The 27,670-nt window shown below is 30.0% G+C and overlaps 2 protein-coding genes across 12 annotated transcripts in view; both read left to right on the top strand.

The window, feature by feature from the left end:
* Hr3 (nuclear hormone receptor 3 ROR-beta) overlaps window positions 1–24,817 on the top strand; it is a 97,343-nt gene extending 72,526 nt beyond the window's left edge. For 3 of the 11 annotated variants that reach the window (XM_083095470.1, XM_083095465.1, XM_083095469.1), the window contains 7 exons: window positions 1,095–1,322; window positions 7,435–7,600; window positions 7,969–8,195; window positions 11,546–11,908; window positions 13,654–13,926; window positions 14,411–14,635; window positions 14,900–24,817. In XM_083095470.1, coding sequence (XP_082951596.1) covers window positions 1,095–1,322; window positions 7,435–7,600; window positions 7,969–8,195; window positions 11,546–11,908; window positions 13,654–13,926; window positions 14,411–14,635; window positions 14,900–15,159 — 1,742 coding nt within the window. In that variant the 3' untranslated portion in view covers window positions 15,160–24,817. Of the gene's footprint in view, window positions 1–220; window positions 577–1,094; window positions 1,323–7,434; window positions 7,601–7,968; window positions 8,196–11,545; window positions 11,909–13,653; window positions 13,927–14,410; window positions 14,636–14,899 lie in introns of all 11 variants that reach the window. The other 8 variants (XR_014438075.1, XR_014438078.1, XR_014438076.1 and 5 more) reach the window with 8 other exon arrangements.
* A 1,072-nt stretch (window positions 24,818–25,889) lies between these two features.
* Dctn6-p27 (dynactin subunit 6) lies at window positions 25,890–27,471 on the top strand. Its single transcript, XM_083093379.1, has 5 exons — window positions 25,890–26,001; window positions 26,392–26,562; window positions 26,639–26,766; window positions 26,963–27,105; window positions 27,178–27,471. Exons 1-5 carry the CDS (start codon window positions 25,955–25,957, stop codon window positions 27,277–27,279), a joined length of 591 nt encoding a protein of 196 aa, XP_082949505.1. The 5' UTR covers window positions 25,890–25,954; the 3' UTR covers window positions 27,280–27,471.
* Window positions 27,472–27,670: the final 199 nt, after the last annotated feature.

The raw sequence follows: 27,670 nt of genomic DNA on the forward strand, positions 1-27,670 counted from the left end.
AAATTATTAAATTCTTCTAAGGTGATTATAAATTGTTGCGTATATACGAAACAATGAACGTGTTAATTTAAGTGTATAAGTTTTGATTTGACACTTTTTTTCTGTGTACCAATTTAATTCTGGAAATCTTTTTCATCATTTCACATCAATTCCATTTTTTAAAATACTTGATAAAAAAGCAACTTATCAAACTGCAGCAATTGCTACACATTTTTTTTAGAATACCATACAAAACGCAAATGTGAAATTTAATTGGATGATTTTGCAAAGACTAATTAAGAAATAATCAAAGACGTCCGTTTGACGGACGACCGATTGCAATTACGTGCGCGGGTCTTCAAAGGGAGGATCGAGCCGCGAAAAATAAATTGTCCCCACGATAAATCGTAAATGAAATCAGCAAGAAAGATCCGTAAATGGAAGGAAGTCTGTCAGGATTTGGCGGGCCTACGTGGGGTGCGGACAGTACGAGTCCTCAATCGACGGAAAGATCGAGAGACAGATCCGCGCAGCCTCCCACCGGCGTTGGCAGCGCGATCCTCGACGATCGTAGATTGCCAGCCAATTCGATACGAGGTAGAATATTAAGGAAAAATAAAATTTAGAAAAAAAAATAATCAAATTGTTGATTCAAATGCGTAACATATGATATAAGATACATTTTATCGTGACTTATGAAATACATTGAATTTATTGGAATTTATATTGATTTTAATTCCGAAACACATATAATTTAGAAAATTGTCATATTGCTAAAGAATTTTTTTTACTATCTTATAGAGGAAAAAAAAGGTACTTTTATTAGATCCTTAAAATAAGGTTTACAATATTTCAATATGTATAATAGAATTTTTTTAAGTTTTATATTAATTAAGCGAAACAAAAAAGAAATGTAAGATTGGAGTAAAAAAGAGAGAGAAAGATTATATGCAAATGTAACTCATTGGTTGATACATCATTAAATACACACGTGTGAGTTTTGAAGCTGTTTCGATGTAAAATAAACAGATTGCGACGAGCTGTAAAGTTTTCCACAAGACATCTTGTCGCAGCGGACCTCATAATTAAGATATTCGTTTCTTTTATGATTGCAGCCCAGATCGAGATAATCCCGTGCAAGGTTTGCGGGGACAAGAGCAGTGGCGTGCATTACGGCGTGATCACCTGCGAGGGCTGCAAGGGCTTCTTCAGGCGGTCGCAGTCGTCAGTCGTCAACTATCAATGTCCGCGGAACAAGAATTGTGTGGTCGACCGTGTAAACAGAAACCGGTGCCAGTACTGTCGGTTGCAAAAGTGCCTACGCCTCGGCATGTCAAGAGATGGTGAGTGCTCTCGACTGTTTCTTTCGTCACCTTCTTTCAAAAAAACGAATAGTCTTGTCGTTCTGCGTGAACTTTGAATGGCAAGTTTTAGAGACAGGCTCATCGTATAAAAATTATTTCTACTCCATAAAATATTCTATTTTTTCCTTCAGATATTTATACATATACAACTGTCTTTGGTTGGCAAAAAAATCAATCAATAATAGAAAAGATAAGAAAAAACAATCATTATAATATATTTATAACATCAATCTTGGAATAATTTAAAATCGATATCTTTTGCGATTCTCATGTACAATCGGTATCAAACAACAACGATATATGAGTTCTTTTACGATATATAAGTTCTATGGGGCTCGCGTGAAACATAGTTCAGCGTCACACGAGCTCTTTAAAAAGCTTCTTTGTTTGAAAGACTATCGCGCGTGGACGCGATATTGCGACATACGCGAACAACACCGATGCCTGATATTTACTCAACGCACAGATAATAACGCAATATAAGCGAGTGACGAGAAAAAATCCGCAAAATGTATATAGTATTTTGACGAAGTTAATTTTTTGTCTAATTAAAAAAACTCGATTGTAATTTTACTTAGATTTAAAATCATCTGGAAACATGCTATTCGTGTGTCCTAAACTCAACTCTTGAAAACTATACAATTAATCTAATTAATTAGAATTCAATAGCAAAATATTGTATTACAATATTTAGATCTTTAAATTTTTAGTGAATTAAGTAACGAGCAGAAACTGATTGATTCTTAGTTATTGCATAATGCAACGTCAATAAACGGCGCGATCCATTCACGTAAAAAAATCGGAGAAACGTCAACGAATGACGAAGGCAGTTAGATACACGCGGATTGCAACGAGAGACTACGCGTGCCAAACCGGGGTGCACGACCCCTTATCAGGGATTCGTCTTTCCTCCCCGCGGCGAGTCATCGCTGCCTTATCGGAGCGAGCCACGAACTGTCTTTGGCGTGTTAAACCGCCACGTTTGTGTATCCGCTGTCCAAAGCCTATTCTCGAAAGCGGCTACGATATTAATAGACAAGGCCATCAAGACGAATCGAGAGACGGAAGATACCTCGTGAGTGGACGGATAAAACCTATCGGAAGACATGGTGGTTGAGATAACAATTCTAGATATAAGTAACAAAGTCTCATACAAATTTCTATTTTTTTTTAATTTACTAATGCCATTAAAGACGACGCAGATATCTTATTGCATTATTTTGTTACCGAAAGATAAATATTAATATAAATATAATCTATTACACATTATTTTGTAACTGTATTCTAAATAACATCTACATACTTTGTTCTTCTCAGGATAGTTTTACGATCATCTTGCTAAGAGAAGAATTAAATATTTAGTATTTTTTATGTAGTTTCCAAGAAATTTATCTAAAATTAGTTATAACCGGAAATTTTCACTCTTTACAGTGAAAATGAATAAAAACATCAAATAAATCATAGTACGAAATTGAAATCTCATTATATAAATGATATAATTTATATCGTGATATGGAAGTTATATTTAAAGTCATTATTATTAGTTATTATTGTCAATTAAATTCTTATTTCCAGAGTAGAATATAATACTTCCAATTAAACTCCTCTTTTTAGAAAATATAATAAGTTAAAGTTACAATTAAGTGTTTCCGATATTGAAGTTCTACCACCTTTTGCAATAATGAGAAAATAGATATCAGTTTTATAAAAAAAATAAATTTAAATAAAACTAAAATAATACAAATATAATAATAAAGATAAACTTATTTTAAGTGTCTCAAAATTTATCAAAAATTTTAAAAATAAATTTAAAACTTTGTTAAAGAATTATTATCTTAAGTATGAAATATAAATATAAATTCATATAGCTATAAACAACACAGATATTAGATATAACTCTCAATCATTTTTGTGATAATCAGCTAAATTGATTAATAAAATGATAAAACGTGAACTTTTATTCGTTGTATTGTAATGACGTATCAAAATTGCTCGCTCGAGATGTATCAGATGCACACATGGACATAGAGGAGACGATGAACCGGATTCTTATCAACACGAACACCGTTCACATGTGCGCGATTATCACGGTAGATACATATAACGTTTCAAAAGATATACATCAAAAATGGGAATGTATTTTACAGTGTGTAATGAAGTATTATCTATAGACGATGCCAGTTTTACGTGGTTATTCTAGCTATTAGTAGCTATTAGTAATTATTCTAGTTATATTGTTCAAGAAATTTATATAATAAATTTGAAGATAAATCTTAAAATCTTTTAGTCGAAAATAAATGTAATTTTTTTATTATATTATTATGGAATGCATTTTTTATCACAAAACTAATAATGCACTCATAAAGCTTGTTACAATGTAATTACAGGGCGATTTAGAAAGTAAAACTGACATTTCCTATTCAAACTTTTGGCCCAGGGAAATTTTGATTACAGATATTTTTCAGAACTAGTATTATTTGCCATTTTTTTATATATATCGTGCAGCAAAACAATAGCATCGATTGAGCAAATTTGTTCTGTTCTTCGATGTCACCAAGCTTTTCTATACCGCTCGATAAATAAGCCCGATCTGGCTCGCAGAGGTGCGGCATAAATTTTATATATGCGCGAGCTATTTTTGTGGCGTTCGTGATTGTTACTTCCGTGAATCTAAATCGAGCATCAAACGATCAAAAATTTTTGAAATATCGCAGATTACATTCAATATAGTTTATATGAGAAACTGTTAATAAAAAAAATTATTAGTTACAAATTAAAGAGAAACTGTTAATAAAAAAAATTATTAGTTACAAATTAAAGAACAACAAGATGAAACAACAACAAAATATGTTTACATTTTATTATAATTAAATTAAAAAATCTTTGTTTCAATATCAATATGACATTATTATTGATTTTTTATGATTAATTTATTAAATGATTGCTATTTATTTTAAAATTTAATCAAGAGTTTTAAATCATTTTAAACAAATCTTGATATAATCAATATTCTATTAAATTTCTAGAAAATCAAAATGCAGTCAGTTAAAAGATGATATCTCTTATTAATAAAAGTGGCTTTGTGTGATGACACATTCTGCATAATTTAGAAATTTATTTCACTTTAATTATATATTTTTTGAATTCTTTTTTTGTATCCTTTGCATACATTAATTTTATGTATTGTTTATGTATAATTATATGATTAATAATAATTATAATATTTTTGGTATATTATTATATTAACTTTATCATTCATTTTATATTTATTATTATTATAATATTTAATTTTGCGTGATATTAAATAAATAATATCGTCTAGTCAAGTGATATTTAGCCGCGATATTCGGGCTTGACCGCAATTTCCTGCTTTTCGGTCAATTATCATGGCTTTTTTATCTGACTATGGATAAATAATATTGTTGACGGTAGTCGATGTACGATTTATACTTGTTGAAAGGCCAGCTTGTTGAAATTATTTCCCCTTCGAAGATAAAATGAATAAATAATCGATAAAATTTAACGTATAATCAAAAATTATACGTGTTATTTATATTAATCATATAAAGACAAAAAAAAATACCACGCTAGATTTTTAACGAATCATTTATTATATACTTCTGAAATTATTGATAATTAAACAGATTATTTTTTGGCATTTCTCTTGGAGAAATCTACATATATGTGTTGAATATAAATAAAAATGTTATTTACGATAATATAATACAATGCTTAAAATAAAAGGAAATTTAGACTTTATACAGAAATTTTTCATTTTTAAATGAAATTAAAATATTTGAGATTTATTAAAATGACTTATTTATACTAACAGTTAAAATCTCATATTTAATATTTCAAATTTTAACTATTAATATATCATTAAATCATTAATACATAGATATTACATAGACTTTTATAATTTTTATTACAGAAATAAATTATACATATTTTAAATAAATCTTTGAGAATAATTATGACAAATTGCGCAATTATTTTAAATTAGTGATAATTAATTAATTAATTAATTAAATGGTATCGCATTAATGTGTTTTATTTATTATTTATTGCCTTTAAATTATTTGTTATATTGAATCATCTAAAATTAGATTTATTTTACCAATTTCGATTTTTGTTTATAATAATGCATAGAAATAAATAGATAGATAGAGAAAAGGAGAGAAATACCTTGTGAGGAATTCAAAAACAGCTTTTAATAAATAAGAATTCACTGTCAGATTGAAAGGATTAAACTAGAAATCAGTATTGAAGTTTGTCTCGCCATACATTTCAGATTCAGTATCGCTTTATTTACCCTCCGGCGCGATAAGCAGCAAACACATACATCGTTTCTACTGGACGCGCGCATGTATATAGAATACCAGAAAGTGCATCGTAAGCTACCGGTCGGTGTGCATACTCTTCCTGTTGCCATCTCCGTCTCTCTCTCCTTCGTCTCGTTTTCTCGTTCACACTTTATTCGCGTTCGGTCGATCACCCTCCTCTTCCTCCCTCTCCTCGCCGTGCCTCTGTGCGATAGTTGTTCGGTTAGTCAGTCGCTGACGTCGCTATCCCCCTTATCAACCTCTCGGCCTCCGGTCGTCATTCGAACCCTCAACCACCCTCGTGATAGGCACGAGCGTGATTGTATGCACACCGGGATACACTGAAAATGCATTAATAATGTAGATATAATAACCGAAATATTTTATTTTTTACTAATTATATTATTGAAGACCCCAGATTATTTTTTCAAATTTTTTTCTTATCACATCAATTTATTCTGTTTTTTCTGAGCGCTGTTTTTTTTTACTAATTTTTTATTTAGTATTAAATATTTCATTGATTAGTATTAAATATAAAAATTTATATATAATATATATATGATTTTTTTAATTAAAAAAATACTTTGCTATCTAAGCTTATTTAGCTTAATTTATGATAAACTTTTAATTATCAATTACTTCTAAAAGAAGCAAGTCGGCTCCAGAATTATTGCCAAAAGAAAAAAAATTCCAAGATGATTAAAAAATATTAATACGCGAAATATATCTATGTGTAACATTATGGATATCTCTAATATTGTGTTACGCTTTCGAAACGCGCATGTTTGCCCGAGCAGTTTGCGTGTGTGACATCATTGGGTGGGTGCGTCGCGACCAGACGATAGCGTCGCCGAAGAAGACGAGGAGGACGCGGCGAGGCTCTTCCGCGTTCCTCGCCGAGCCTTCTTCACGACGAGAAAGGGACCAACCGGTCTGCCAACCGACAAACAGTGAAGATCGCGTGCGATTTGATCTCGATCGATCCACCCGAAAACAGTCGTTAGATTTTATCGCCTCGCGACAAACTGTCGCGGCAGTAGTTCTTCCTATCTGATCTCTATGATTATAAATAGTGATAATAGATTTGTAAAAATGGAGCGAGAAGGAGGGAAGGAATGATAAGGAAAAAGAGATAATCGGAACGGAACATTTGGCCCTATTCGATTATGCATACTTTACCCTATCTAGAAGAATTGTGCGGAATTAAAATAAAATTTTTACATCGCCTACGTATAACTTAGTATAATAAGCGTAAAATGGAATAGGAATCAATATCTACAAGGTTGTGGTAAAAAATTTATGCGTAGTATGGTAAGACTGTTTTGATCTATAGAGTGCATTAAAATGTCGAATCGTACGTTATTTTTTGCCGAAAATTCTTGCAATAAAATTTATATTTAGAATCCGTATTTTGCTATATTCAATGTAATTTCAATTAAAATAATCAGGAATTATAATCGAAAAGTGAAATAATAGAGAATCGTTAAAGAAGCATTTCATTATGTAACGATTTTTGTTCAAAGAATTTTAAATCCTATTCAATGTAAAAGAACATAAAACAATGAAGCTTTAAGAGCACTTTACAAAAAGTATTTTTTTTTTTTAATATATAATAATCTGCACACAGATATATATATATGTATATGTATAAATTTTATATCTTTAAATTATCTTATTGAATCATCACAAAGAAAAAATCATTATTAATATTCATCTAATTTTTTTTAATAGTCCGGTAAAATTTTAATGAAACTCTGCTTTGTTCACAGCCGTTAAATTTGGGCGCATGTCGAAGAAACAACGGGAGAAGGTCGAAGATGAAGTTAGATTCCACAGGGCACAAATGAGGGCGGCCTCGGAGACGGCGCCGGACAGCAGTGTATTCGAGCATCAGACACCAAGCAGTTCGGATCAACACCATCCCTATAATGGCGGGTAAGCACGAGATTGAAACTTTATATTAAAATAATGCAATGTCAAAATTAAATCAGATTGCATAATAAAACTTAATCAAACTTTTACTCGTCTACATCTGTGATTTATTAAATTATAATTTATGGAATTATATATGTATATAAAATTATTTATATAAATATTTAGGAAATATATAAAATTATTTATAATATTTATAAAATTATAAAAATTTACAATTCATAAAAGAAATATAGAAATAGCTTGACGTAGCTATTATTATCATGATATAAATTTAAATATGAATATTATTGAACGATATTCTTATTTTCTTGCACTTCTCATCACATGACGAGGAGGACGATTCACACGTGGACATTTGTCTGCGACAGGTACACGTACGGCGGTAGCGAATACACGTCGTCAGGACCCGGCACCGGCGGTTACACGAATTACAATCACCAGGCGATGACGAATTACGAGCTTAGCGCTGACTACGTCGACAGCACGACGACCTACGATCCTAGGCCGACGCAGACACAGGTCGCGGATACCGTCGCGCCCGACACACCTTCGGCTGTCACAGCGACCGGGGTGCTCCCCAGCGTAGTCACCACCGGTAAGTAAAACTTTATCCGCGATTTCCAACACATACGCGGACCAATTAAATCGTTCGTTAATTCCGACACGTATCATTGGCCGAATAGATATATAAAAGATATTAGATATCATAATATCTTTGTAATTATACTTATATTACACACACCTATACGCACATAAAGACACATGATAAAACATAATTTAGAAATAAAAAAAAGTCTTATAAGATAAAAATTAATTTTATTTTTATAACTGAGATTGCAAATTTTTCGATAGTCTGGAAAATGCGGATTTTCCAGAATCACATCATAACTTTTCTGAATTATAAATAGCAAAGAATATAAAAAGAGATGTGATTGTTTCAACATTAATAAGTTGTTGAAACAGTGGAGATTAAAAGATTTTTTTTGAAATTACATTTTATGAATAATAAAGATAGCTTCTTCTTTAGCTGGTTTCAAGTAAACTTTACTTTAAGGGAATCTTAAATTGGCGCTTAGTTATAAAGGTATTTAATGAGAAAAGTTTCCAAGTTATCAAAAAAGAAGTTGTCCAATCAAATTTCCATTAAAAAAATCATTTTTTATTGTATAAAAAATTATTAAAGAAATTCAATTTTTTCTGCAAATAAATATAATAGTATTCCTCTTTATAATAAAAATATTACATATATAAATTCATGAAATTCTATTAAAAAGTTTTATTATAATTAAAAATTAAGAGTACTTTTCATTTTATTTTACTACAAAAATAAAAATACAAAAGAATGATACATATATTAGAATTCTCCCTGATTTATAAAGATTTAATTTTTTGACACACGTTAATCTTGCATTATAATATTATTATCATGAAAATACATAATTTCTTACGTAAGATGATAGGGGGAAATTGCAATAAGATAATCAAACTAAAGAAATGGTAGTTTTGCAAGTTTTCCATACATTTCTCTTTTATGTAAATATTTTATATCATCGTAGATTTATTCGATGCATTATGCAAGGAACGAATTTGGTGCGCATTAGTGTTATGTAAAAGATTATTTTAATAAGTACGCATTAAATTGGATCTTGTATAATGTGGGCGCGACTCTTAAGTTCTCGCTTCGTAATCGGCACGCTAAATGCATTTCGGAGCACTGTCATTAACTCGCAATTAATTGCGTTCACTCCTTTAATATTACTAGAGTTCCTATCATGCTATCGATCTTATCATCGATAATTATTTCTTAGACAGAACCACATTTCTTATTCAAATATTCTCCGTGTTCTATTGTGCGACAAACTTTTTCATAGTATCCACATAAATATTTTCTTCAATGTTTTTATATTATTTTTTTCTTTAAATTTTATTTTGTAATTCTTAGTTGTGTGTAATGTAATAATTAACGATAATTTAAAACATATCTATTAACATTATTAATTGTTAATAGTTATAAATATTCTCGCACAAATTCTCTACGTAATAATAATATTTTTAATTTATTCACATTCATTTATACAATATTAATTTATAGTTTTTGTATCTTACATTACAAGTATTATTATAAATATAACTTATAAATATTATTATAAATAGAGCTTAGTTTACATACACACACACACATTACCAAAACTTATCATTTTTTTATAAATTGATTCATAAAATTATATCTGTAACTTTTGTTAATATTATAGTTTATGCAAATAATTTATATTAAGCGATTCATTTTTTTATATTTTGTTATTTATTAAAGAAATTTTAATCTGGTATATTATATAATTCATTAATGTACTGATAACAATGTGATACTATACTGAGAATCGTATCTCAAGTTTTCAATCACAAAATTGATTACGTCTTTCGAGTTAATTTAAATTTAATCAACAAAACTTGTTATGTATTAATTTAACTCAGAATCTGAATTCGATTCAGTATAGTGACGAAACTTTGCATGAGATCGAAATGAATAAATGATGCAATCGGCTAATACAATATTTATCACTAATTGTCGAATATTTTGAGTAAAGCGAAAAATTAAACTATAAAAATTATATTATATTGTAATGGTTAATTAAACAGAGAAATTCTTATTTCTCTAATTTAAAAAACAAATTTAACGCGTGTGAAAGTTTATAAAGAAATTATATATTTCCTCTTTAAAAGAGATAAAAAGATTATAACGATTTAAAAAATTGATGTTACTAGAAAATTTGTATTTTTTCTGTTGTTACAAGACATTAATTTTATGCAATTTAATAATATAAAGAATGTTTGAAATAATAAAAATTTAAAGAGAATATACTGATTTTACGTTTACAATCGCTTGGTCGTTCATTGTCAATCTGAATCTCGTTCAGTTTCTTTTTTTGTAACTTTTATTTATTATAAATATTCTTATCACTATCTTTTTATCATCCTTATTACCTAAATCACTATAGCTTATACAATATCCTACAACAGTACAGTTCATAACGTTAAAATCTGTTATTATGTTAAATATTACACGTAAAATTTTCCCAGTTAGAATATTATATAATAAAGTAGAAATTATTACTTGGGACAAAGTTATGTCGCAAAATAGACCACATATCTGCTAAAGATAAACATTATCATTAAACATTTAAACGTTATTGTATAATGTGGATTACGTATTATGCAGATTTGTCGATGACTATAATATATCATAGTATACTTATCTTTTTTTTTATTAAGAAACTCATTCCAAACTTCAATCGAAGCTTTATGTGAAGCTTTACAGATGCTTCGATAACAGTTTAAACTTCAGTTCGATTATACATAGAATAATTATACATAGGAACTCATACAACTTTATACTCCAGAAAATTATTAATTATTAACTATTACTATTTAATAGAATTTTATTTATCAAGTTACATCTTTTTTATACGTAAATAGTTACTATTGAAACGACAAACTCTATTTAATATTGATAACTTCGGAATTATAAATAATTAATATGTTCAAATATTCAAAATATTTCTTAAGAAAAATTTGTTAAATGTTTTAGAAATAATATTCTCCTCTTTTATTGAAATGTCCCGTAAGAACAGAGCCTATCTTTAGAATTCTGGGAGTTAAAAATACCTAAAGATACCTAAGGGAAACTATACATATATATTTCTCTTTTTCCCTCTTTCTCTATACACTACGTTTTAATAAATGGCAAAAAAGGAGACACACTATATTTCCCAAAACTGCATACTTTACATAAAAGGGAAATAAAACACGTGTCTGGTTTGCCCAGGCGTAAGATAGGCCCTGCATAGGATTCATTCACACAGGGCTGAAATATTTAGACTTATTCGGCCCAAACCCCTCCCGAGACCAATTCAAGCCCTCGTGAACTTTGACTTTTCGGCGCATCAGGCAAGTCTCTGTCCGCCTCGACGACTGGGAGCAGCGCGGGGGGTGGAGGTACCGGCAGTAGCGGCAGCGGTAGTGGTGGTGGTGGTAACGGTGGTGGCGGTACTGGTAGCGGTAGTAATAGTGGTAACAGCGGTTCCACCGCAACCGCCGGAGGGGCAGCCGGGGGTGGCAGCGGCTCGCTAAGCGGCGGCGGAATCGTCGCCGTGAAGCAGGAGACCACTGTCGAGCTCGCCGGCCTGGGCCATGGCTCGTACACGATGGTCGACTCGACGACCTTCCTAAGCGGCCAGCAGCAAAGGGTCAGCAACCCATCCGAGGACGACGAAGTGCCGAGTCTGCCCAGTATGTCCCATGCGATGAGATGTGAGGTTACGTTTGTGTCCCTTTGCATGAGCATGCGATCATCCCTTCGATTAGCCTCCCAACTTGCTTGCCGATCCCCTGCAAAAAAGTTTTCGAGGACCGACGAAATTGGGAGAAGATTATGAGATTGTATTTCAAGGAATTTCTGTATTGGTGGATTTATTTTGTTATATGTATCTTCCTAATATTTCTTTTTTTTTGTATTAATGAATGTTTCGGTGAAAATTGTCTTATACAGATATTATAAATATTTACTAGATACAAGTCATATATATGAGAAATTGATAGATAAGCTGATTAAAATTAAAAAAAAATATTAATTTAGATAATATAATATCTATACCGGTTTTTTCATTAAAATTTATGAAATTTTGAAGTATATTTACATTGAAACATAGCGCATTTTGAAAATTGATAATTTTAAGTAAGATAAATTAATTACATTATAATAAAATCTTGAGGAAGGGTGATTTAAAACGAAATGCATTGATCAACATGGAAACTAGTTTAGCCTTATGAAAAATTCATAAAGAGTTGTTTAAAACTGGAGACTTGCTTGCTCTTTTATGTTACAAGTTGCGGCTATCTGTATCTATCTGCCGATATGATAAAATTTTTATAAACGTTTCTGTATTGAATATATTGAGTGTTTAAATTACAATTATATGTTAAAAATGTTAGTCCTCTGAAACTTTATCTCGAAACTTGAATTTTCGCATCATGCAATACATTATTATTAAACGTTCAAATATATATGTATATTATTTGTATATATTAATTTGAGATATTTTATGTTTATCCACGCTTTGAATGTTTTGTACGTGTTTTTTATAATTATACTCCTGGAGAAAATGTAAAAGATTTGGCATTCATAAATCTTTGATTCTTTGTGTGTACATATTGTATACATATATGTACATCTTGTGTATATGTATTCATGATTATGAATAATTTAAAATTTTTTTAAATTTCTTTCTATAAAATTTTGCGCATCTCTATTTTACATATCATGATTGTTCAAAATGTAAATTTCATTTTCTTTTCTATTTGTATTTATCTAGAGCTACATTTCTTTGAAAATGTTTCTTGATTCAATGTGCATATGTATCAAGAGTAAGTAAATGTACTATGATTTTTCTAAAAATGAAAAACATATATTTCGAAATTAATTTCCTATATAAATTTGTTTTATATAGTAAGTGTCTTATATATTTTCATAAATATTACATAATATTTTTCATTATATACATATCTTTGATTTTATTCAAATAGTCAGTAGTAATATCTAGCAATTATAACTATGTTGCATGAGATCTACACGCATGTCTTCTGCATGAATTGCCTATAAATGATACAAACATCTTTTACATTATCCTTTACATAAGAGATTATCTAGATCCTTTTGTTCTAACTATCTTACACTATTATGTTTGTAGTTAGATTAACTTTTTAACCAATTTTACTATAAAAAAATCTTTTTATGAGGAAAATAATAAATTGCTGTAATATTTAAAAAATAATTTATCTAATAATGACAAAAAAAACAATTAATACGATGATTACATGTAAATAATTTGTACGACAAAGGATTAATATATACGTACGCTTGCAATGCACGCTTAAAATTTCTATTTGAGATCTTTTTTGTTTGCCAAATAAATCCTTCTACCATTTCTTTTTTTTATATAAAACGTATCTATGAGAAAAGGAACGAATTACGAGCGAGAAATACGTTAAATCCGCAGATCCGGCACAGATCAGCGAGCTTCTCTCGAAAACGATAGCGGACGCGCACGCAAGGACATGCCTAGTATCTACGGAACAGATCCAGGAGTCCTTCCGAAAACCCGCCGACTACAATAAATTGATCTATTATAAAGACATGGGGCATGAGCAGCTCTGGTTGGAATGTGCTCAGAAACTAACCACCGTCATCCAGCAGATCATCGAGTTCGCCAAAATGGTCCCTGGATTCATGAAGCTCTCGCAAGACGACCAGATTGTTTTATTAAAGGCCGGTACGTAACTGCACCTGGTATAAACACTTTATCGTCTACTGGCGATAAAGCTTTATTCTTCTTTCGCGTGATTTAACGCGCAAATTTTGTGTAAGAAGAAGGTTAATCTGAAGATTCTATTCTATTTTTAATTCTAAAATGGGATAGGTAAGTAATTGCATTATTACCTCATTACTTGCTTAATGCAATTATAGTAACAATTTTAATATTTTTTAACGTAAATCAATATTCATTTCATTAGTGGAAACAATTTAATGTCGATCAAAAGTTTGTTGAGAATTTTCCTTAAATCTTCTTTAAGTCTCTTAATCTTCTTTAAGCATCAATGAATTAATAGCAATATTGTAAAATACTGAATATATAATCGTCTCTTACTTCATTAGAATAATGAAGATAACGTCCTTTCAAAAGGATTAAATAAGTGAAGCTAAAGAAAGCGCAATTATACGCTGGAATATGCTGATATTCTGTTAAAATGTAACAGGTTCCTTCGAGCTGGCTGTGCTACGAATGAGCAGGTACCTCGATCTCCAGCAAAACTGCGTCCTATACGGCGATATCTTGCTGCCGCAAGAGGCATTTTATACGACGGATACGGCGGAAATGAAGCTTGTTTCCTACGTATTCGAGCTGGCCAGAAGTATCGCAGAACTGAAGCTCACCGAAACCGAGTTGGCACTCTATAGCGCGGCTGTTCTACTTAGCCCTGGTAAATGACACATGCGACATACAGAGTGTCTCATCGGATAAATTTAATTTATTTTTTAATTATAATCGCAAAATATCATTAAATTCAAATTTCATTGAATTCAATACTCGCATTTATATGTTTGCCCCATCAAATGTTTACCTATTTTATTCTATCGAATTTTATATAACTGCGAATAATGTAATAATATCATTTCATATTTCAATTTTTTACTCTATCATTCGGACAGCATCACAGTAGACTGACTTACGATATGTTGCGCAGATCGACCGGGACTCAAGTGCCTGGGGGACATTAATAGGCTGTCACAGGCGGTGATAAGAGCGTTGAGGTCAGAACTTGATCGGAATCACATGACGCCGATCAAGGGCGATGTGACCGTGTGCGACGCGATCCTCGCCAAGATTCCGCAGCTACGGGAGATCTCGCTACTGCACATGGATGCGCTGGCTAAATTCAAGCGGTCGCAGCCGCACCTCGAGTTTCCGGCCCTCCACAAGGAGCTCTTCAGCGTCGACAGCTGAACGAGCGACGCGGCGCGGAGTGTCATCCCGGCGCTGCCGAGTGGACAGGAGCGCGAGTAGCGTCGCGGATCTTGCTCGGTCAAGGTGAGTCCGACCATCTCGGAAGAGAGATAACCGACGATCTCGCGGCCCGGGGAACCGGAAGTGGCGACGCTTCCTAGGAAGAATCCGCGAGCCGGCTTGAATGAGAACAAACTCGATGATAAAAGGCACGGTGACACAAATGTCGTTGACAGATCGAAAGATCGATCTGTCTCGCCGCGAAGCGATTTAATGGGAGTTATTGCCTCGTGTCGAGAATAGTTACAGAGGCAACGTGAATCATGGCAGTCGCTTACGTTACGTTAGCTTGTTCGATTCCGAACCTTCGGATTCGGAAATATGTGCTTTTAAGACAATTTATTGAGAGCGGGTGCTCGGAAAGGCGAGGAACGATGTCGACTAATGCTTATCTGGATTCTAGAATTTAGGGTTGAGCTCATTGTCACGTTTCACATTTAATGTTAAATGTGACTTTACAGATTTTAGCTCATAACTATAATAAATATGATCACTAAATAAATTCATTAAATAAATAAAATTTGAATGACCGTATTTAGCATCAAGTTTATTAAATAAATCCAAATTGTAGTTTCTCTCTTTCTCTGCAAGATGGTTATCCAAAATAATCATCCAAAATAAGGTCATTTAAAGTATATTTGAAGTAAATAATATAAAATAAACAAATTTAAAATTGCTCGTTATTTGCGTTTTGAGAAATGCGCAAAAGTGATAAATTTAACACAAGGCCTAAAGGGCAAAAAATATAAAAATTTCAACAATTTTGAGATTAATGTGAAATTTCTAAAATATAAAATAAATACTGATAGCTATTAATTATTATAACATGTTGAATAAATAGATAAAAGTAGAGAAACGGTATATTTTCAAAATCCAGATAAGAATATAATTTTTTACGCTGATTGGTATTTTATGTAAAAAAAAGTAATTTAAATTACACTTATTTATTCAGCAATTTTGTATTAATTTTGTTATGTTTCTAAATACGTATTATAATTTCGAAGCTTTTTAAATATATTGAAACATACACGTCTTTTATTTTATCAAAATTAAATTTGCTAAAGTTATATTAACGATAAAAATACAAACGGACTTGTATATGAGAGGTTTCATAAAATGATAAAATTCATTGATGAAATAAAAGACAAAGTTAGAACTATCGTGCATATGCATACATAAATATCAATGTATGAAAATAATCATGTTTTTTAACGAGATGCGATAACAGGACATTTTTAAAATTTTTTGTATATTTTATTTTATATTTATTTAATTATGTTAATGTTTGCAGAATAAAAAAAGACGAAGAAACATAAAAAACAAATATAAATATAAATATTCTCTTATATGATAACAATATTCAAGACCTTTATATAATTTATTATTTATGTGAGAAAACTAAAAAAATACATAAGAATAAACATGTTTTTCTGATAGTTGATAGTATTTTTAACTTTCTTTTTCGTATCAATATACAATATAAGACATTATCATGAGTTTAATATATTATCATGTGAATACACAAGAAAAATATACTATATTTTTCAAATTGTTAATATAACTTTTCATTGCAAATAAATAATTGTTTGACATCGCTTTTTACAAACTCGCTTATTCGAGTACCAATGCAATGAATATTCGAGAGTCTTACATAGTCGTTCTACATTGTGTATATCTTTTTTATTGTTTAAATTGCAAAAAATAAATCTTTTAGAAGATAGGAAAAATGGGCGAATTCGTGGGCGCACGTACAAATCTTTTTACAACATTTCAATTTATGCGATAAATATGATATAATAAACAAGAAAAAGAATATTGTGCACGTTTTAACCCTTTAATCGGTAAATTATACTTGTTTAAAATTGGAGAAAGCTAATATTTTTTTATCTAATTTATCTTTGTTTTACAAAGATAAAATATAATATAACATTTGAGAGGTTAAAATTTATAAAAGTTACATTTTATAAAATATAAATAATCATAATTTTTTATTATAATTTAATAGTAATAATTAAGAACAATTTATTACTTGCTACATAATGTTCTTGAAATCGAGACAAAATGAAACATTACCGTTAAAAGGGTTAAAATTAATATTAACGAATTAGAAAAAAATAATTTGTAAATATGCTTATATATGATTAGCATCAATCTAAAGTAGATCGACTCTGTTTCTCCTTCGCAAACGTCCTCAAATCTTTCATCTGTCAAAAATATGAATTCTTAGCCTCAATACACATTCATATAGTAATATTCTAATAGTACATACATCAGTTCTCTTTAAAAAGAAAATCTTTTTTATAAATATTAAACTCTAATCTAATATTATCTGGACGTCTTGAATGAGAAATCAAAGGGAAATTACAAATATAATAATGATGGATGAATATGATTAGAGGTTGAATCGGATTTTAATCGTTCACAATACATCAATTTTATCAGTTTTACATCAATCTATTCCAACAATCGTACTTCGATGTTAAAAAAAGTTATTTGTCACTCATTTTCTCTAGAACACGAATTTTTAATTCGAATCTGATTCATCCTCCTAAATCTTATTTATTCGATTATTCTCTCTAAACCAGTTTGAATTTTAAATGATTAGCCTACCGGATAGCGTATGCGGTTCATAGAGCGTACTAACTTATTTTTGTTTGTTGTTAAATTTTGTCCGAATTTTAATACTGAATACTATGTTAAACTTTATATACGTCTATGTATTTTAAGCTGTTTCTCCGCGCGTTCGAAGTCATTACGATTAATGTATTACGATTGATGTACTCGAATCTAAAGATTATAGTAGATAATGTAAGGATGCATAATTGTAAAGATATAAATTTGTTTTAATGTCAGTATGAGTTATAATGTCGATAAGTTTATGTTAATATCGATATGAGGAAATTTTACTGCCAGTAATTGGATTTAAAATTACAGAATGTCTCGAAAAAATTTATCTAATATGTTTTTATCTTTAAATATGTGATTTTCTATTGATAAAAATTTTATTATAGAATCTAATTACAAAATTAATTACAATTTTGATTTTTTATTTGAATTAGCCTTGTATAGAATTTGTACATCTATAACCGTGAATATTTTATTATAACGAATATTTAATTAAAAGCAATTTTCATTCAAGTTTCTTTCAGTAAGTTATTTTATATATTACGACAATCTTTTTTGGGATGTTCTGTATTTTTCGCTCGCATAATAGAGTTATGTTCGATATCTAATTTGTTATGTCAATTATATATTGTAGAAAATGATATTGTTATGCAAAATATGTATATTATTCGAGATCGAAACTTTTGGCCTTTAAGTCAAACTAAATGTCCGGTAGGCTTTCAAATATTTGTCACGATAGACTGTCTTTTATTGTTAGATAAATTATTAAATAATGCCTCTCTCGAGAGGCAACCAATTGGTTGCCTATCATCCTTGGTCGGATGATTCTTCCTAGGAAACGTCAAGATGAGCACGCTAAAGGTAAATCTAGGAAAATAGGAAAAATATTATAGTAGAATATCACGCGAGAAAAACACATCGAACTGAATAGAACGCTGGTACATGGTCTCGCCAAAATCGTTGATAGAATTTTATATAATAGCAAAATTTTGCAACCTATAATTTTTTTCTTATTTGAAATTTTATCTACAAATTGACGGAATGAAAAGAATGATAAGGTATAATGTGCAAGAGATAATTTTTTTGAGATAAAAAATTTAGAACGGTGAATATAGTCTTCGAAACAGATTTTACATGATTAAAGGTAAAAAAGTATTGTAATTCTACTTTTGATGAAAAAATACGTGTCTTACAGAGCTTGATTTTTGCACGATTATTCTTATACAGACATCTTAGGATAAAGTTTAAAAATACAATAGAGTTCAACTTTCGGCATCAATTAAAATTTTTTTTCTTAAGTAAAAGAAAGCAAAAAAAATATGTTTGCTTCAATCTCTTTGAATTTACTTGAAAATTTGATTTTACTTGTTTCCTATTCATATTGTTAGTACATGCTATAACATGATATCCAATCTTAAAATGGAGTATATACTAATTATACTATGTATATACCGCATATTTGGTTACTATTCGTTGTTTCTCTCTTAATTTTTCTTCGAAGAACATGCAATGATAATCTTGAAGCAAAATTGGCGAATTGATTTGAGTTATCACTTTGTCCAATCACGCGTAGATCATCTACTGGTGTCCGGCGTATCGCGAACATCTCATGCGCATCCTTCACGGCGACGACGACGATGACAACGTCAGGAACATATATACAACTTGTCGACTGAATAGTTCTATACTCATACGGTGCTTACGACAGGGAGCAAACCAGGTACAAGCGTTGTTTAATCATATATTCGTCTCCTTTCTGTTGCAGATAATTTCCTTCGTAATGAACGTATTGGGCCTTAAATAAACATAAAAACATTGTTATAAAGTATACATAAAAAGCAACATAAAGTATATACAGAAGAAATATATATATATATATATACATAAATATATATATATAAATATAAATATATAAATATATACATAGTGTGGATGCGTATGTGTATATGCGCGCGCGATACGTCTCACCGACGCAAAGGTGTATACACATACGCACATGTCGTTATAAGATTACATTATATAGATAAAGAAAAAAATTGCGAATATTATATGCGTGCGAAGCGAGCGAACGAACGAGCGAGCGAGCGAAAGCGAGAGAATGTGCGTGTGTAAGCGAGAGAAATGGACGATCGAATACGAGTGAATATGAGAGAGAGCGAGAGAACTGAAATATCGGTTGTTACGATACATACATAAAGTATCTATTGTATTAATTAAAAAAAAAGAAAAAATAGTAGAAAGAAGGAAGAGAGAGGAGGAGAGGGAAACGGTGATTAACCAAGTCCTGCTTAGGCGGTCCTAGGACGAGTATAGAATAATATAATATTATAATTGAGAAAATTGGCATTTTTTTATGGGAAGAAAATCTCGATCGGGCCACTCGTGCGACATAGAGACCGATATTATCACACCGTCGAACAGAGAGCGAGCAAATCCAGCGAATAGCGTCGGCGAAGAGTAGAGCTTAAATTGCTGAGGGCGAGGAACCGTGGAACCGCATCAAAGTTGGGTGTAATTAAGCACGATAATGGCGATAAAATGAGAATGTTTTTATCACGTTTTAGAATTTTCTCCCAACTTTTGCTCGATCATCTCTTACGTCCCAGTTTTATCTCGTCTTTGCCATTAATTGTTATATTTGTATCCTGCTCGTCAATCGCAGACAAGGAGTAAAATTTAGTACAAAAGAAATTTACGCGTGATTGTATTAATAATAAAATATAGATACGTGATAATATAAATGTATAAAACATAACATTTTTTTAAAGCGTTAAAAATTAAGAGAAATGTGATGGAAACTGTCAAAATTACAAAAAAAGGAAATTTAGAAACGAGCAAGAGAGAAAAGAGGGACAAGAAATTTAAAAGCAAGATACAGAAGTCGAAAGCATAAAGAATCGATAACAAAAACTTAAAAGTATCTTAAGGAATTATGAAAACATGATCATTAATCGTCATTATTGTAGTCAACTTGTACGAGCTGTGAGATGATCAAAGCCTCTTCTCTCCGCTCGTATAGCCGGTAAAGGACGCGTCGCTTCGCTAAATATTCAAATAAGTTTTACTAAGTGAAGACATAACTAAAGAAGCAACTATAAAGCACCGTATTCTATTTAAAGATATGACAGAACTAGATCTAGAGATACCCTTTTAATCACGATCATCTTAACACGTATTATATACATCGTCGATTCGATACTTGAAATTTCTTTTAACTTAGCAAGAATATTCGAATAAACGCGTCCTTACAATTAAGCTTAAATGCAAAAATGTCGGCAGCGGTTACGCGTTCCGCCGTCGTCGCGACTTCGAGTAGTGATTCGAGTATAGTTCTGAAGCTACTTTATATATAGCATAAATACATATATATAAATAAAAAATATATATATAAATTAATAAATATATAAATATATAAATAAATAAATAAATATATATATAAACACTATACATATGGGAGTATATTTCAAGGAGCGGAACGATCGAGATTCGACGGCCCTCGCGATTAATAAGAATGATAAGCGTTGTAGACAGAGATTCTTCGTCCCTGGACCAACTTAGTCGGATCCACACGAATAACGATGACACGTAACACGCTCACGAGGATCCACACACACATGCATACATATGCAAATACACGCAGATACAAAGAGAAAGAAAGGGAGTGAAAGAGAGAAAGAAAGAGAGAGAGTGAAAGTGAGAGCGAGAGAAAAATATTATATGAATTGACGCGCGGATGTGTAACTTTCACGGATGCAGGCGTAGATAGAGCTAATCGACCGCATTATGCGCGCGCATTAAAAACGTTTTTGGTACTGTACGGCACTTGTATGACGCGTCTCTTTATACGTAAATCCGTATACTTCTTATGGATAAAAAAAAAACATACAATAGCCCGTCGTCGCGCGCTGAGACACCCTCACGAAGCGTTTATATACGCACCGTCACCGGCTTTCCTCGCTGTCGTCGATCATTGATCGAAGATCAGGATGGAGATTGAGAAGGATTTAATAAGGGCTCGCTGTTATTCATCGACACTTTCGCGACCGCCCGCTTATTTTTAGAAAATTACATTGTTGGGCGCCGGACCGATTAAAATGCATTCGTACGCCTTCGCGTCGTTGCTAAGTATAAAATTATGTTGCTAAGAGGCAGGCTGGAATTAAAATAAAGGTATTCGTACGCCATCATCTTTCTGCTATAAATAATAAGAGTATTTGTAAGTCACACCTTGTGCTTTTATTATAAATATTCTTAACTTGATATATGTATATATATATATACACACACCCACGCATATATATATATATATATATATATATATATATATATGAGAGAGATACGAGATATTTAAACTCTTTAAGAATCTTAAAGATATATAGAGAGAGCTTGTAATATATCGGTTTAAAGAATAATGCTATATATATATTTAAAATTGCAACACACATTTTGATTTAAGAGTTACTTATAGCGATGACGTGCGAATACTATGTGTCTCATTCTATGGTGAATTTGTTTAAGGTAAATTATGAATATTGCAGCTAATTATGTAAACCCTAAACGGTATAAGCGGGGTATGACAGATCGTTTTTAATTATAGAAACTATCATTCATAGCGCTATTATTATTTGTTTGTATTTATATAAAGTTTACTAAATATAAATAAATAAAATCTAATTTCTACTCATATAAATCACGAACATCTTTTATTTTTCTGCTGTAGGTGTATATAAGTATTTATTATTATAAAATCTTCGCAGTATGTTGTGTGTTCGTCTCTCGCGTTCGGCCTTTTTTTTATAATTACGTAAGTAAAATAATCTATACTGTTTAGGGTAACGCAGTCTTCAACAGTGATCAACGTATACCCATTATAGTTTCTTTTCGAAAGTTTATATAATGGTGATGAAATAATGTCAGAAAAAAAAACCAGAGTCAGAGATTTGTACTAAAAATTCTGAATATTTTTTTTGACATTTGACTTGTCTCATAACGATATTAAGATAGTTATACTCCACTTATATTTGTATTTAGTGTAACACACTCAATTCTACATAAAATATAAATATAATATAATAATTGTGATGTTTAATGGGTTGGAAATGTATCGATATGAAAACTGCATAAATTTGTAGTTAAATATCAGCGGTTGCGAAAGTGTTAAGAATGTATTGTTATTAGCTCTTTATAGTTCGATTATTATGTATTTATATATTATTATTATTTGCTCGAATGACAGGATTATTAAAACTACACATTAAAACAAATACTTACACTCAGCTTGGATGATAACTTGCAATTTTTAAATATGCAATGACTTCGTAATTTTTATTAAATGAATTATTGTTATTTACGAATGATAACGTGAATTTTACAGTAATTTAATATGATAACAAACATATTAGATTTGCTCATGATAGAATGTATTGATTCAATAGAATGTTAATATTTTATTGTCCATATTCCAATTAAATTTGAAAAAAAATTGGAAGGTACTAATCTTGAAAAAAAGATCTCAAATTTTATATTGTGTTTGATGCATATAGTTTTAATATTTTTACATTATACAATTTTTAATTAATTTCTTCCTTTCTTTGAGTTATTAAATTTTTTGAAATTTTAATTTTTCAGAATTCTTTTCTAGGTCTGAATCTTTGATCATTTAAGTACATTTTATTCTTTAAATTGTTGTGTTATTCGTTTCTTGCATTCTCGGATTTTGATTATTAAAAGAATTCTCTTAAGTTTTAAAGTCATTACTAGGGCAACAAAAGACGAGGAAACAGATTATTTTTATCTTAATTGGAATACTGTTAATTATTATTTTAGGAACTTGAAATTATTTTACATTTTTAATATGAAAATAAATAAACATAAATATTTGTTGCTGTCTTTAAAATATCATTTTAAGATGGTTTCGAAAATAAGATGAAATTAAGCAATCACAATACGATAAATTGTAATTAGATTATTAAAGGATAACTCTCTCGGATGCATATACAGAGTCAATTTGTTCTAAAATATTATAATTTTTACTTACAATGAAGAATTATACACTTGCATTCATTTTATTTAAATTACACTATTTGCTAAATCAAATTTTAATTAATAATATAAGTATAAAATATCTTCGATATGGAAAGTGCATAATTTTCTATTATTTTTATGAGAGTTAAAAGCGTATAAATATCATAAATAAAAGAAGAAAGGCAGCTCTAGTTATTTTATATTACTTTTTTATTAATAAATTTTAATAGATTAGCAATGTATTTACATTATACAATATTTTTTCCTACAAATGCGAAGACAAAAATTAATTTTCTCAAATTTTAGGAACTTACTTTTGAGTCAATCTCGCGCTATTGATTGATAAAAAAAGACTAATTGTTTATTCTTCTCGAATAAGCTTGTGTCTTTTTTAATTTAACACAACATGCAAGAAAAAGACTTAATAATAAAGACTTGATATACATCCGAGAGGCTCGAACGCGATTGAAAAAGGATCGACGAGAGCGACGGCGAATCCGTCACGGTGCGCCGACTGACACGCTTTCGGACGGTTGCATATACTTATAGCGAAAAATTACGAGAATGCATATTATTCTGCCGATTAACGAATAAGTGCGTAGGATTCGTTTAATTGTAGATCGAACACGTACACAGTCATGTTACGCGCGAGTGCAAAATGCATACCATCTACGATACCCTTCTTCGCTCACATCTTTATCCCCTTATTCAAGAGCAACACACACACACACGTGCACACACAACATACACAGACACACATGTACACAGAACGTACGCGTATACGAATACACATAATTACACATACACAAAATACACACGCGTATAATAAGGCGCAACACGTACACGCGCACGCACGTTGCAATTAGACGTTATTATCGCAATTTGGAGTTAAATTTTATAATATATAATATATAAAAAATATATATAATAAATAAAAGTTGACGGATAATATAGAGTTATATTAAATATCTAAACGAAGATACTCGTGTGTTTCTCATGTGTGAATATATTATCCCTTTTGTTGCACAATCACAATCGAAATTTCCCTTCTCTCTCATATCCTTAGAATAGCTTAAGTAGATAGAATACTATAGTATTTGTACACACCAACAATGTTTTCACACTGTACGTTCTTCAATTCTTATCATATTATGGTTAAACTAATTTTTTTTACTTATGTACATCTTAATAAATATTATTTAACGTCTTAACAAAAAAGTAGTTAACATATTAGATTCATATATTCAATCTAATAAATATCTCGCATTGACTTCTGAAATTTATTTATTTAACTCTTACTGTAAGTAAGAGTTATTTATGTGATGAGATATAAAATAATATTACTCAAATATATGTATACTTTTTTCTTTATATAAAATGAATAAGTTAGGATTATTTTTATTATAACTGCTCTTTTAGTTTAATATTTAAGGAAAAGTAGTGAAAAATTCTTAAATTTATTTATTATCTTTATTTATACAAAATTGTAATGGTGCTTCAATCTTCTTTTATTGTTCAATACATTTCAAAAATCATTTTAAAAGTTATCTTCATTTTTATAAAATAAGTAATTTAAGCAGTTTCTAAACTACTTAATTATAATCAATATTAATGTATGCAGTGAATAATAATAGTTGTAATTTGAGAAAATTTTAAATTAGCGACTTATAATAACAATTTTTTAATACAATCACATATTGGCAACAATACTTTTGATATAAATATGTTTAGTCGACTTGTGTGTATTGTTAAAAATAAATTTTTATTTTATAAATAAAATACATATAGAAGTAGATATTAATATCACAAATATATTCAATTTTAGTTTTACGCATATTTCATTTATCGACAAATTATCTAATATTATTTTTTGTACAAAAAATTCTTAAGAATTCTTCAAGCAATGTTTCTTTTAATAGCGTCAACATTTAAAGAAATTTTTAAATTTTACGTATCACTATCGAAAGACAACGTGATATATTTCGATGTATCGATATCAAGCGGTTACTTTTATGGTTACTTTGCACAGCTTTGCATCTCCAGCAGAGAACTGTCATCTGTCATTGAAGCCAAACTGTCATCGTAAATGGATGGGAAAATAACTTCTAATTCTTCGGGCTATCGCCGCGCCAAGTAAGTTTAATAATAATTACATTAAATATATAATATTACAGTAATAAATTTTAATATTTATTAATAGTTATCATTTCATCTTACGACGTTAAATTGTATTTTGAGGTTAGCTTGCTGCTTCCTAACCCGATTACACATATTTATAACAAATCAATATGTAAATATTACACGTATAAACACGTATAAAAGAAGTTCGATATGAAGATCGATAGGCAGAAATATTTTCATATAAGCATTATATTGCAATACTTAATATAATGAAGAAACTAAATAAAGAACTAAAAGAGAGCATACTACATACTTTAAAACTACATAAATTATTTTATCAATGAAATTTTTATACATAAAGAAATAATGTAATTGTATATGTTTGCAATTATAATTTTATAGCTTGAAAATTGCACCTGGCGCAGTAGTGTGCGAAGAAAGTATTCTGAAAGGAGACATTTCCATCGGTGCAAAAACTATAATCCATCCCAGAGCATGCATTCTAGCGGAGGCTGGTCCGATTATCATAGGAGAAGGTAATATAATCGAAGAAATGGCAACTATAGCCAACAGGTATGTTTAATATATTAATATTATAATATTTATATTCAACATACAGTTTTATACTAATATCTTGTATCCTTTGCAGATCACCTCCTGATGCTCCGGAATCCGCAACAGTACCAGTACAGATAATAGGGAACTATAATGTTTTCGAAACTGATTGTACGTGTGAATCATTTAAAGTTGGAGATAACAATATTTTGGAAGCAAAAGGTATATATAATACTTAGACAGTTATTTTTTAATACATATAAACAAATTGTGCGATTGTGATATTAAATCATATATATAAAGTAGAACTAATATATTATGTCAGAAAATGATTTAAGATAATCACTCAATAAGATTTACAAAAATATTATTTAATTTTTATGTGCATTTTGCAAATAATTTTTTTTTTGTTTAAAAGCTCATGTTGGTCGAGAAATTGAATTAACCAATGGATGCGTAATTGGGGCTGCATGTTCTTTGACTGAACGAGAAATTGTACCCGAAAATATGATAGTATATGGAAGCCAGAATCAACGTAGGGAAATGAATGACAAACCATATGTGAGCATTATATATTATTATTTTTATTATTTTATAACACAACATTTGATCTTTTTCTATTGTATTAATCAGCCTCAGATTGGACAGTTGGATTTTCTGCTAAAAGTGCTGCCAAACTATCATCATTTTCGCAAATCGAATATGAAGCCAAAGCTTGGGGCTAATAATATGTAATATTCAATTTTTTATAATCATAGAACGAGAGAAAGCGAGAGTATAACTTTTGCATCAATTGTATTATATTTATTACACATACTTTATGATTATTCATGATTATTCAAAGAGAAGGGAAAACAAACAAAATATATATGCATATATATATATATATATATATATATATATATATATATATATTTGTTTATTTATTTATTTATAAATACTACATAATCTTTTTGTAATAGTTTATTATTATAAATATAAAATATAAGCACAGTTTAGCAAATTTTGTAGAAAATTAAATATATATTATAATATAAGAAAACGAAAGGAAAGAGGGAGTTACATATTAAATAATTAATGCTGATATTAAAAATAGCTAATTTGTTTTTATGAAATGGAAACAAAT

This window comes from Camponotus vicinus, unplaced genomic scaffold (genome assembly GCF_025532165.1).
Source record: "Camponotus vicinus isolate PSW18456_S1 unplaced genomic scaffold, iyCamVici1.0 SCAF_3, whole genome shotgun sequence".
Classification (NCBI taxonomy): domain Eukaryota; kingdom Metazoa; phylum Arthropoda; class Insecta; order Hymenoptera; family Formicidae; genus Camponotus; species Camponotus vicinus.